Raw genomic sequence first — 14,351 nt, 5'->3', positions numbered from 1 at the left:
AAGCTCCCTGCAGAGACACATGCTCACACACACCGGTAAATACACACACAGACAGACAGACAGACAGACAGACAGACAGACAGACAGACAGACAGACAGACAGACAGACAGACAGACACATGCTCACACACACCGGTAAATACACAGACAGACAGACAGACAGACAGACAGACAGACAGACAGACACATGCTCACACACACCGGTAAATACACAGACAGACAGACAGACAGACAGACAGACAGACAGACAGACAGACAGACAGACACATGCTCACACACACCGGTAAATACACAGACAGACAGACACACAGACACACAGACACACAGACACACAGACAGACAGACACACACAGAGACACAGAGACACACACACACACAGAAAGAGAGACACACACAGACACACACTGGTAAATATACAGACAGACAGACAGACACACACACACAGAGATACACACACAGAGATACACACTCACACTCTCTCTCTAACACACACACACACAAACACACTCACTCCCCCCCCCCCCCCCCCCCCCACACACACACACAGCCTTTTATATAAACCACACACTCACACCTGTCACTCTCTTCCTCAGGTCAGAAGCCCTTCACTCACACACTCACTCACTCAAAAAGAGATTAAGAAGGACATAGAGGAATTAAAAGCTTCCTTGAACATAATGGGGGACGAATTGGCAACCATAAACAAACAGCAGCGTACTATAATTAATCTGATGAGTGAAATCAAGGCTCTTAAGATGGTAAATGAGGACCAGCAGAACAAGATAAACTCTTTGGAAACACGTGTATCTGACTTAGAGCAGTATACGCGTATGAATGACGTAATTATAACTGGACTAGTGATCAAGCCACGGTCTTATGCCCGGGCCCTGAATGGGGATGTGAGTGAGGTGGACAGTGCTGGCCATGATGATTCAGCTGAGGCTCAGGTAACAGCCTTCCTCCATGACAAACAGATAGCTATCGACAGACGCAACATTGAAGCTTGCCACATCATCCCAACAAAAAACCAAAAAGACAAACATGTTGTCATTGTTCGCTTTCCTAACAGAAAGCACAAAATTGACCTGCTCAGGCAGGGCCGCCGATTGAAGGGCACAAATGTCTATATAAATGACCATCTCACAAAAAGAAATGCAGATATTGCAAGACAGGCAAGGGTCATGAAGAAGCAGGGGAAAATTCAGGCCACTTGGACCTCTAACTGTAAAGTGTTTGTTAAATTGAATGGCACACCTGAACAGGCTAAAGTTCTGTGCATCTGGAGCATTGATCAACTAGACAAGTTAGGTAGTTCCTAAACAAAATCCTGCAGGGTATGAGTTTATTGTGTCTCTGGTGTGTGGGTATTGTTCTAAATGCTAATGACAGATTCTGTGGATGACTACTTGCACCCATTCAGAAATATTGATGATGCTGAGTTTTTAGACAATGATAATGTTGGGGGAGACTGCGAATATAATCTTTATAGCAAGTATGAACATCTAAATTTTGCAAACTTTGACCACACGGAGCACAAAATGTATGAGGTTTGTAATGAAATTGATCCTGAAAACCACTTTTATAATAACATAAACAACAATTGTGAATACTACTCTGACGAACAATTTAAAAATGTAAGAAGGGGTACTACTTTCTCTATTATACACTTCAACAGTAGAAGTCTCTACAAAAATTTTACCAAAATCAAGGATTACCTGTGCCAATTTAATAAATTTAATGTAATTGCTGTATCTGAGACTTGGCTTGATAATGAGAAAGGTCATAATGTGGAAATGGAGGGATACGAGCTGTTTACATCTAACAGGACAAACAAAAAAGGAGGAGGAGTTGCACTATATGTTGACACAGCTCTAAGATGTACCATGCTTAAAAGCATGACAATAAACATAGATGATATTCTTGAATCCTTAACTATAGAAATTACAGTAGAAAAATCCAAAAATATAATTATTAGCTGTGTGTATAGAACACCTGGATCCTGTCTAGCCACTTTCACTTGTAAATCAGAAGCAATGTTTGCTAACCTAAACCACAATAAGGTCCATATTATATGTGGAGATTTTAATATTGATCTGCTTAATCCCCATGGAAATAATAACACAATTGATTTTATCAATACAATGTATAGTAATAGTCTATTTCCTGTTATTACAAAACCAAGTAGAATAACAAAAGACACAGCCACATTGATAGATAATATTTTCATAAATACAATAGCAAGTCAAGTGACAGCTGGACTCCTTATAAATGACATAAGCGATCATCTTCCTGTTTTTGCAATCTTTCAAAATCTTCTTGAGGTGGAAAATATAAAAAAGAACCACACCCATCAGCTGACTCGATGTAGAACACCAGAAGCCATCGCTGCCCTTAGGATGGACTTAAGCACACAGACTTGGAATCAGGTCTATGCAACTGAAGACCCTAATCAAGCCTATGAGGCCTTTCTGTCGACTATACTTAAGCTATATGATAAACACTGTCCAATAAGAAAGACTGCTACCAGAAGAAAATATAGACATGATAAGCCATGGATCACTAAAGGTATAGAAAATGCCTGTAAAAAGAAAAATTTACTTTACAGGATATTCTTAAAACAAAGAACAAAAGATGCTGAAAATAAATATAAGGCATACAAAAATAAATTAATACGAATTATTAGATTTCATAGGAAGGAATATTACCATAGGCTACTGGAACAGCAAAGGAGTAACATCCAAGGGACATGGAACATTTTAAATAGCATAATCAAAAAAGGCACTGGCAAAAATGATTATCCAACGTACTTTACTAAAGAGAATATAACCATGGATAAATCAAAGGAAATTGCAAATGAATTCAATAATTTCTTTGTAAAAGTTGGATCTAACCTAGCCACAGAGATTGTAGAGCAGAGAGACAAGGAAGGATTGGATGTAAACATTATCAGAAGGAATCCAAATTCCATTTGTATCTGCAATGTAAATGAAAATGAAATTCTTGATATTGTAAATACATTCAAAAACAAAAAGTCTACTGACTTTGCTAATTTAGATATGATGCTAGTAAAAAACATAGTTGATTGCATAGTAACACCATTCACTTATATCTGCAACCAATCTTTCCTCACAGGAATTTTCCCAAATGCAATGAAAACTGCTAAAGTAATTCCAATCTTCAAAAGTGGAGACAGACATCAATTCACAAACTATAGACCAATCTCTCTGCTCTCACAATTCTCAAAAATAATTGAAAAATTGTTTGTTACAAGATTAGATAATTTTATAGAGAAGCATCATCTATTGAGCGACCACCAGTACGGTTTCAGAAGCAATATGTCCACCTCAATGGCAGTGATGGAGCTGGTTGAAGGGATATCTACTGCAATAGACAACAGGGAATATACAGTTGGGGTTTTTATCGACCTAAAGAAGGCTTTCGACACAATTGACCATGGTATACTCTTGGAAAAAATGGAAAGATATGGTGTAAGAGGCATTGCTCATAACTGGCTTAAAAGTTACCTTGATGATAGAGACCAATATGTGCATATGTATAATGTAGACTCTGACTTGCAAAAAGTAACGCATGGGGTCCCACAGGGCTCTGTGCTGGGTCCTAAACTTTTTATTATGTACATTAATGATTTATGTGACGTCTCGAAATTACTAAAGTGTGTTTTGTATGCGGATGACACCAGTTTGCACTGCTCTGGAAAAGACCTTGAGCAGCTCCTGGATGCAGTGGAAAACGAATTAACAATTCTAAAGAAGTGGTTTGACATTAATAAGCTGTCTTTGAACCTAAAAAAAACAAAATTTATCATCTTTGGCAATAAGAAAATTAATGAACAGGCTAAACTTAAGATTAATGATGTTGAAATTGAGCGTGTAAATGAAAATATTTTTTTGGGAACCATAATCGATAATAAACTTAACTGGAAACCACAGATAAATAATATAAAATCAAAAATATCAAAAACCATTGCAATATTGTATAAAATGAAAAATATTTTAAATCAGAACTCACTATATATATTGTATTGCTCCCTCATTCTTCCTTACATCACTTACTGTATTGAGGTATGGGGGAACGCATATAAAACAAACATCAACCAAATTTTTTTACTGCAAAAAAAAGCCATAAGAATTGTAAATCATGCTAACTATTATGCATCAACAAATCCTCTTTTCATTAAACTCCACGCCTTGAAATTAGAAGATCTAGCTGTCCTTAGAACGGCAGTTGTAATGTACAAGGCACATCACAGAACACTTCCGCACTGCATCCAGGAGCTGTTTGGGGCTAGAGATGGTCACTACCAATTAAGAGGCGCACATATGTTTAGAAGTGCAGGGGCAAGAACGGACACTAAGAGTAGGTGCATTTCCGTTAAAGGTATCAACCTATGGAACCAATTGGACTGTGAACTAAAAACGTGCAACTCTATTAAAAAATTCAAAAGGAATTTCAAAACCAGGGTAATAGAAAGATATAAAGCGTCATTATGACTTTGTTTTTGCTTTGTTTTATTTTATTTTTTTTATTTATTTATTTCTTTTGTTGTTTTTCTTTTTTTCGAATTACTATATTGTATTATGTGTTGTGTTATATTATGTTATCCTATCTTATGTTGTATTCATGGTAAATAATGTTTATAGTATATTATATTCATATTTATGGTATATTTATAATATTGTGTCATCTTATGTTAAATTGTAGTATGTTATATTGTATCTTATTATATTATATTATGTTCTGTTATGTTATGCTATGTTGTGTAAGCGTATATATATTATATTTTTAGTGTATTATATTTATAGTATTATATTATATTGAATTATGTCATATTATATCTTGTTGTATTGTATTATATTATGTATTTGCAGAGAGTTATATATTTGTAAACGTTAAAAAAAAAATATATATATATAGTATATATACAGTATATGTATTTTTCTTTTATATATATAATTAATAATGGTAAATGAAGGTGTTAATAATGAACTTACTATTATTGTAAAAAGGGTCGGCATAATAAGCCTCGGCTTCAGCCTAGACCTTTTCGGCCATTATTTTTTTTATTTTTTTTATTTTTTATTTTTTATTGATCGCATGTGATGTGCTTTGATGGACCGAAATAAATATTTTTACTACTACTACTTTACTACTCACACTCTCTCACTCACTCACTCACTCACTCACTCACTCACTCACTCACTCCCCCCCTCCCCCCCACACACACACACTCACACCTGTCCCCCTCTCTTCCTCAGGTCAGAAGCCGTTCCCGTGTCCAAAGTGCGACGCGTTCTTTAGCACCAAGTCGAACTGTGAGCGTCATCTGCTGAGGAAACACGGCGTCACACATCGCACGCTGAGACGCAACGGGCTGAGCAAGAGAGAGGGGGACGAGGGGTCGCACGACAGCAATGGTAGGGGTTACTGTGTGTGTGGGGGGAGGGGAGTGTGTGTGTGTGTGTGTGGGGGGGGGGGGGGTTACTGTGTGTGTGTGTAGGGGGGGGAGGGGGTGTTACTGTGTGTGTGGGGGGGGGGGGGGTTACTGTGTGTGTGTGGGGGGGGGGGGGTTACTGTGTGTGTGTGTGTAGGGGGGGGAGGGGGTGTTACTGTGTGTGTGGGGGGGAGGGGAGTGTGTGTGTGTGTGTGTGTGTGGGGGGCGGGGAGGAGTGTGTGTGTGTGGGGGGGAGGGGGTTACTGTGTGTGTGTGTGAGGGGGGGGGAGTGTGTGTGTGTGTGTGTGTGTTAAGAAGTGAAAAAAATAAAAATAAAACATGAGAGCGAAGGTAGGGTTACTGTGTGTGTGGGGGGGGGTGTTAAAGTGTGTGTGTGTTTAAAGTGTGTGTGGGAGGGGGGAGTGTGTGTGTGTGTGTGTTTAAAGTGTGTCTGGGAGGGGGGAGTGTGTTTTGGGGGTGTTAAAGTGTGTGTGTGTGTGTTTAAAGTGTGTGTGTGTGTGTGTGTGTGTGTTTAAAGTGTGTGTGTTTAAAGTGTGTGTGTAAACAGACAAACTAAAAGGCTTTATCTCGTTGTATTGTGTCCTGCAGAGAGCCAGTCAGAGACGGATCAGGCTGGAAATGAATCCCAGGATTTCACCCACGATTCGGGCCGCGCTCCGGCCTCGGTCAGCCCCTCGCCCTCTGACAACGAAGAGGAAGGGTCCACTTCCCCCAACCACAAGGACAGCCACGGTCAGTCACTGGGACATTCTTATTTACCACTTTTTTTAATGATTTTTCACAATATCGCAAAACATCATATTATACAAAAAAAATTAAAATAAAAAAATTAACCCCAAAGACAAACAGACAAACTTTAAAGGTGCAGTGTGTAATGTGACATCATCAAGAAAGTTCTACAAAGTTCTAGAATGCAACGCTCCCTGGGTAACCCCACCCCTTTTTGAATAATAACAGAAGCTACAGTGGCCTTCAAGGACAAAAACGATTCTAAATTTCAAACAATGCACCTGATGACATTCCAAAAACATGGATTCCTCCATAAGACTTGCCCGCTCAATGGACAAAATGTAACATTAATATTTGTAATTCTCCGCTCAGGAGGATAATTCAGATTATTGGCAGAGGTGATTTTACACCCATGAGGACATATTTATGAATGAGGATATTGATTTTAGCTTGTAAATTACTTAAAATGTTACACGGTGTCCCTTTTAAGCAGAAATGTAAAAAGATAATTAATTAGAGGAAGGGTCCACTACCCCCAACCACAGACAGCCACGGTCAGTAGCTGGGACATGTAGACCTTAAAATGGCAACAAACAAAAAAATAAATAATAATAAGACCATTTGTTAAAATGTTTTTTTTTATTATTATTTATTTTTTTTTCAAATTGTGAGGATTTGATGTTTTTGGACTGAGCATTTGAAGATACAAATCTTTTTCGTTTTGTTTTGGGGTTGTTAAGGGTTACAGTTAAGAAATAGGTAGGATTTGAAATATACATTTTGCCAGAATTTTTTATTTTTTTTGTATAATTTAATTTTTTTAAATGAGTAGCCATTTTGCTTTTGATATTGACAGATTAATGTTTGTGAAACACACACACACACACACACACACACACACACACACACACACACACACACACACACACACACACAGGCTGGTAACACACACACACACACACACACACACACACACAGGCTGGTAACACACACACACACACACACACACACACACACACACACACACACACACACACACACACACACACACACACACACAGGCACACACACAGGCACACACACACACACACACACAGGCTGGTAACACACACACACACACACACACACACACACACACACACACACACACACACAGGCACACACACACACACACACACACAGGCGTACAGTTTGCTAACGATGTTGTTTTGTGGATCAGGTAACAGTCTGTCTGACGGTGACGAGCCAGAGACAGAAAACCCAGAGGAGACTGAACAGCAGGGGGAGCCAGAGAGCAGAGCAGCACACACCAACAACACCAAGGTAATCTGTCTGTCTGTCTGTCTGTCTGTCTGTCTGTCTGTCTGTCTGTCTGTCTGTCTGTCTGTCTGTCTGTCTGTCTATCTATCTATCTATCTATCTATCTATCTAGGTAGGTAATCAAAGAATGCTATTTTTATATAGTTTTTCTTAATGCCTTTGTCATGGGTATACGCTCACCCAGGAACAACAGCTGGCGTGGTTAAAAACACTGCCGCTTTTGTCCAAAGGGGGGCGCTAGAGTTAACACACACTGAAAGTTCCTCGGAGCACCTTGAATGACAGACAATAAAGTTTTTTGAATCTTAATCTTAATCTAAACCATTCATAAATTTTTTTCATTTATTTATTTTCATTCAGGTGGAGAGCGCAGACGATGACGACTGCCATAGCAACAAAAGCCTTGACTTAAACTTTGGCAAAAAGCTGATAGACTTCAAACTGTCCAACACATCATCCGGCCCGGGACAAGAAGAGACCCCTCCCTCGACACAATCTACCCCTCCCTCCCCCTCCCCCTCTTCCTCCCCCTCAAAACCCCCTACTGCTGCTCCCATAGCTACAACAGAAAGCCTAGAAAATGAGAAAAATACTCCATCTCCATCTCCATCAAAAACTACAAATTCTTCTTCTACCACCAATATTCCCGCGGTGAAACAACAGCCGGACTACAAACATGTGTGTAGGGTTTGTAAAAAGAGCTTTCGCTACGCTACCACGTTAGCTCGACACGAGAGGGCGCATCTGTCCGAGGAAACGCCGACTACTGTGACGGCAGCAGACAAAATGGCGGCGGCGGCGGAAGAAAACCCACCAGCTAAAGAGGAGGAAGAAGCTACGAAAGAGAGCAACACACAAGGTTGGTTCATAAAAAAAAAATCATAAAAAAATACCATGGGTTACGTTCCGAATCGCATACTTTCTACTATATAGTATGTAGAAAAAAGATTTAGGATTTCCCGATTCTTGTGGCCAGATTTAGGATGGTTAGAAGTACCCGGATGTCCTACTTCATGCGGCCAAGATTGTTAGTGTTGAAAAGTGCATCCTATTTGGGCGATTCTGACCCACAATCCAGTACAACAGCACGTGAAGTGACGTAACATCGACGAAGCCTCCATATGAAAACAACCGGGGATGCGACGGATATAAAAGCAAGAGGCAAGATCAAGGCGCAATGTTATGATGAAATAAGAGAGAAAAGTATGTCCCAATAGTATGCCTACTGCATCCTAACTAGATTATTTTTATCGTCAGATGTAGTATGTAGAATAGAAAAAAGAAAGAGTATGAGATTCGGAACGCAACCCATATTTTTAGTCCTTAGAAACCTGTTAAGTAGAGTACGCCATCTTGTTTATTTTATTTTGGGTCTTTTGTTTTTGTCTAAACTTTTTTCAGTTGTGTGTTTGTGTTCTTTAAAAAAAAGAAAATCACCCAAAAAATTATAAAAAATTAAAAATTAAAAATAATTCTAGATTTTTCGTCGATTTTTCTTTCCATGTTTGACATCTGAAAACAAATTGTTATGCTTGAAGGATCAGTCAGTCCCACTTTAGCTAGTAATCATACCAGTTTACAGAGCCTAGGCTGTGTATTACTGGACTTTGTTTTCAGAGCGCACACACAGTACAGACAGGTTGCTGCCTCCACCTTTTAATATGGGGCGACTGTGGCTCAGGTGGTAGAGCGGGTCGGCCGATGATCAAAGGGTTGGAGGTTCGATCCTCGCCCTGCCACTTGTGTCATGGTTGTTGTGTCCTTGGGCAAGATACTTCACCCACCTTGTCTCGTGTGAATGTTGATAGTTAGCCTGCTATCGGTGTATGAATGTGTGTGTGAATGGTAACGTGGGAATGGGAACAGGTCTCCCTTGAAAAAGAGTCTTCGGTCTCAAAAAAAAAATATGTCAATAAAAGTTTTTAAAAAAAAATCTAATTAAATGTTCATACTTTTCCTTTACTGTGTAGAAGCCGCGACTGCCTCCAAAAGCACCACAGAAGAAGAAGTAGTGGAGGATAAGGAGACGGAGGGTGATGACGGGGCGGTTAGTGACGCAGCCCCGGGTAGCGAGGGAGCGCATGACAGCGGAGAGAGTGATGAAGAGGAGGAGGAGGAGGAGAAAGAGAAAGACGACAGGAGTGACGAGGAAACGACAGAACCAAAGAATCACGACGGAGGGCGAGTCGATAAACGGAAGAAGATCTGCAACGTGTGCGGGAAGAGATTCTGGTCTCTGCAGGACCTGACCAGACACACACGCTCACACACAGGTACACACACACACACACAGAGGGGACACACACACACACACACAGGTAGATAGACACACACACACACACACGCACACACGCACACACACACACACACACACAGGTACATACACACACACACACACACACACACAGGTAGATAGACACACACACACACACACACACAGGTAGATAGACACACACACACGCTCACACACACAGGTACACACACAGGTACATAGACACACACACACACGCTCACACACACAGGTAGATACACAGACAGACAGACACACACACACATACACACACACACACACACACAGGTACACACACACACACACACACACAGGTACACACACACACACACACACACACACAGGTAGATAGACACACACGCTCTCACACAGGTACACACACACACGCTCACACACACACACACACACACACACACACACACACACACACGCTCACACACAGGTACACACACACACACACACACACACACACACACACACACACAGGTAGATAGACACACACACACACGCTCACACACAGGTACACACACACACGCTCACACACAGGTACACACACACACAGGTAGATGGATAGACAGACAGACAGACAGACAGACACTAATTTATTATTTTATATTTATTAATATTTATTTTATTCCAACTATCTTCCCTTTTTTTCAATACAATATTTTTTTTATTATTATTATTTATTACAAATAAAATATTTTATATATTTTTTTATTATTATATATAATTATTATAATTATTATTATTATTATTATTATTATTATTATTATTTTTTATTTTTTTATCATCATTTAAATTCCTTAATTAAATCATAATTTTCTCATTTTTGCCTCTGTCCAGGCGAGCGTCCGTACCAGTGTCAGACGTGCGAGCGAACCTTCACCCTGAAACACAGTCTCGTGCGCCACCAGAGGATCCACCTGAAGCCGCGGGGAGCTAACGACGCTAACGACGCTAACGATGACATCGCCAGCGGAGAGGAAGGAGACACGCCCACTTCAACATGTCCGCCGTCCGAGAACGAGTCAGAAGACGAAGAAATAAAAGGGTTAGTGAGAGGATTTTAACATACATATACACATTTTAAACACAGACACCTTCCCTGTGGCCCTATAATTCTCCTCCGTACATTTCAAACCTTGAAATCACAACAATTTTTAACATAAACCATTTTTTTCCCCGATCTTTCCAGCCTCCCAACAACCCCCGAAGAAATCCCCGAAAAACCTGCCGATTCTGAACCAACTCCAACCAGCACCACCGAAGAAGAAGAAGAAGAAGTAGAAGAAAAACCGTGCGCTGAGGATAAACCTGAACCATCTACAGAGGCTGCGACGCTACAACAACCGTTAGCCGACACAACGGCTAGCCCACAAGCTACTGACACAGAGACAACTACTAGCGAAGTCGCCGATTCAAACACTTCCAAAGACCCCCCTCCCTCGTCCTCACCTACCCCACCCGAAGGCCTCGTTCATGGGCTACAAGAGACCCACGCTGACACCCCCCCTCTGGAGCAAATTCTACCCATCGGAGAGCCTCCTTTGGTGGGTGTAGAGTAGCCTTGAGCCCCCCCCCTTAGCATCGTCTACTCAACCCACTTCACCACCGTGCCATACAATACGAAAAGGGCGAAAAAAGACGCTCGCAAAAGCCCGGAAAAACAATTTTTTTTGATGAATCGAAAAATTGAAAAGCCCTTGTGTTCTTGAAGTGCCTTACTACTACCAGACCTACTTCTAAAGATGTTTTTTTTCGGCTATATCTTTATCTGCATTTATTACGGAGGACGGATCTAATTTTTATAGCTTTTTATGATGATGATGATGATGATGATGATGATGACTTTTGGTGATTTTTTTTTTTTTTTTTTGTGCGGGGAAAAAAATCTCTATATATATATTTCAGCAATAAAATAAAAAAAGGAATAAACTTATGATTTATTATTATTATTGTTCTAGATTCTGATTTCTGAGAATTGATGATCAACTCGTGATGAGATCGACAGACAGACAGACAGACAGACAGACAGACAGACAGACAGACAGACAGACAGACAGACAGACAGACAGACAGACAGACAAATGGACTGTCGAGTGTCTGCTGCTGGCTGTTTATTCTTGTGTTTTTAAAATCACAGCAAGAGACTGAAAAATCACTTTTTTCACTTGATTTTTGAAACTCCTTCAGGATTTACTAGTAGCAGTTTTTTTTTTCGTGGGGAAAAAGTTAAACTCTTGTTGGCTTTTTCCTAAAACGACCTATTCTGGACCTACTTTCACCAGCAACTATAAACGACAGCTTCCAAACAATGGCTTCTTGTAACTGGAAATACACACATAAACAAAAGGCCTAACCCTTTTTTTGGGGGGGCTTTTTTGGGGGCTTTTCGCGGCCTCAGAAACCACACAAAAACATTGACGAACTTGTGGAAAAGTCGCACAAGATTTTCTGTGTGTGAATGAAAGACTTGAGAACTCTTGAAAATGGGGCAGATATGGTGTTGTAAAGAATTAATCAACTCACTACTATTGAGCTCCTTGAAAAATCTCTTTTTCGAAAAGCCACCCGTATACCCTGTGAGTTTGCGTGTTATGAACATTTTTCTCGCTCAAAATCATTCTCAGTTGATTCCATGTGTGTGTGTGTGTGTGTACAGAAGAGTTGTGACATTGCGCGTGTGTGTGTGTGTGTGTGTGTGTGTACAGAAAGAATTGTGACGTTGCGTGTGTGTGTGTGTGTGATGCCCGAGAATTTTGTTTTCGTTTTTTTTTGCGTGTGTGCGATTATCAGTGACACGTAGGTGAAGGGAGGGGAACTCTTGTGTTTTTGTGTTTTCTTTTTTATATATATATAACTGAACAAATCAATTTTTTTTGTGCGTGTATCGGTGAATGTGTGTGTGTCTGTGTGTGTGTGTGTGTGTGTGTGTGTCTATGTGTGTCTGTGTGTGTGTGAGAATCCCACCTCTCATCATCAACACCCTTTTAGTGTTCATTAATTATTACAGAGCGTGCTAATGCTAACTGCTAACGTTTACCTCAAATTAACAACCGTAAAATCAACAGCTAATGTAGACGACCTTTTCAAATCGATGTCTTCCTAAAACACGAGGCTAAGCAATGTGATTTTATTTTTTTTTTCTAGCATGGCTATTCTTGCTAGCATGGTTTTTCTACTTAAGACCATTTAGGCCTTAAATGTTGTCCCGATTAACGTGACTTTTCTCGACCAGTTTATACACCTTTTATAATAAACTAAATGGTTGATCGGATCGGAGGTTTTCAGTTTTGCCCGAAGACGGTGGAAGATGGTGATGAATTTGGCGCAATCGACAATCAGTTGTACAAATGGATTTAAAAAAAAAAGTTTAGTTTAGTTGAATTTCGTTGAAGTTTGTGGATGGATGGGTGTGTGTGTGTGTGTGTGTTGTGTGTGTGTGTGTGTGTGTGTGTGTGTGTGTGTGTGTGTGTGTGTGTGTGTGTGTGTGTGTGTGTGTGTGTGTGTGTGTGTGTGTGTGTGTGTGTGTGTGTGTGTGTGTGTGTGTGTGTGATGGGAAGTGTATTACCCTGCTGCACACAAAAACAAACGGTAGGCTACTAGTTAAAGGGCTAATTCTTACCCCCTCTTTCTACCCTCGCAAAAAAAACATACAGAGCATTTTCATAATCGGAAAGCTCTGTATTTTTGATCCTGATATCGCGACCATAGGGTGTGTGTGTGTGTGCGTGCGTGTATGTATGTCTGTGTGTATGTCTGTGTGTGTGTGTGTGTGTGTGTATAGTTTCATTTTCTTGTACATTTTCTTCAAACTTTTTTTTAAATTTTTTTTAATATATATATATATATCAAGCAACCTCATAATCAAAACAAATGGAACCTCAGCGGCTCATAACGGAACTGTAACTAGGCAACGACGGTCAGCCAATCAATGAAGTCGGTCAGAAAAATCAAAAAGGGCGGGAAAAATGATTTGATCAACTGGCAAATGGACTGACTGACTGACTGACTGACTGAAAGTTGGCTGTGTGAACGGGCACTAACAACTACAAAACTACTATTTCCTTTACTACTTTCTACTACTAGTACTACTATGGTGGATTAATCGCGATACAATCAAGAGAGGGAGAGAGAGAGAGAGGGAGGGTTTTCGTGTGTGTGTGTGTTGTGTGTGTGTGTGTGTGTGTGTGTGTGTGTGTGTGTGTGTGTGTGTGTGTGTGTGTGTGTGTGTGTGTGTGTGTGTGTGTGTGTGTGTGTGTGTGTGTGTGTGTGTGTGTGTGTGTGTGTGTGTGTGTGTGTGTGTGTGTGTGTGTGTAAAATTTCACAGGCCCCTGCTCAAATATGGCGACCGAAATAGTCCTAAATCAACATCCGAAAAACATTTTTGAAGTCTGATGAAAGCAAAGAAACTAAAACTTAATTAACGTTTCTGTAACAAATGATTCATTCCTTATTTACTCATGATTATTATGGAAAGACTGTCGTGTGTTTGCAGAGCAGATAACCACTAGACAATTAAATTAAATTAAATTA

General features: G+C 40.2%; 1 protein-coding gene across 1 annotated transcript in view; it reads left to right on the top strand.

Annotated features, from left to right (window-relative positions):
* LOC307267887 (ras-responsive element-binding protein 1-like) overlaps positions 1–13,242 on the top strand; it is a 22,884-nt gene extending 9,642 nt beyond the window's left edge. The window contains exons 8-15 of the mRNA XM_080050340.1: positions 1–35; positions 5,277–5,435; positions 6,062–6,205; positions 7,422–7,525; positions 7,883–8,381; positions 9,493–9,795; positions 10,659–10,866; positions 11,011–13,242. The exon at positions 1–35 is cut by the window's left edge and continues 145 nt beyond it. Coding sequence (XP_079906466.1) covers positions 1–35; positions 5,277–5,435; positions 6,062–6,205; positions 7,422–7,525; positions 7,883–8,381; positions 9,493–9,795; positions 10,659–10,866; positions 11,011–11,380 — 1,822 coding nt within the window. The 3' untranslated portion in view covers positions 11,381–13,242. The remainder of the gene's footprint in view (positions 36–5,276; positions 5,436–6,061; positions 6,206–7,421; positions 7,526–7,882; positions 8,382–9,492; positions 9,796–10,658; positions 10,867–11,010) is intronic.
* Positions 13,243–14,351: the final 1,109 nt, after the last annotated feature.

This window comes from Ammodytes marinus (genome assembly GCF_949987685.1).
Source record: "Ammodytes marinus genome assembly, chromosome: 21".
Lineage (NCBI taxonomy): Eukaryota > Metazoa > Chordata > Actinopteri > Uranoscopiformes > Ammodytidae > Ammodytes > Ammodytes marinus.
The sequence above is the reverse complement of the archived record's forward strand: the minus strand, read 5'-3'. Positions and strand labels throughout refer to the sequence as shown.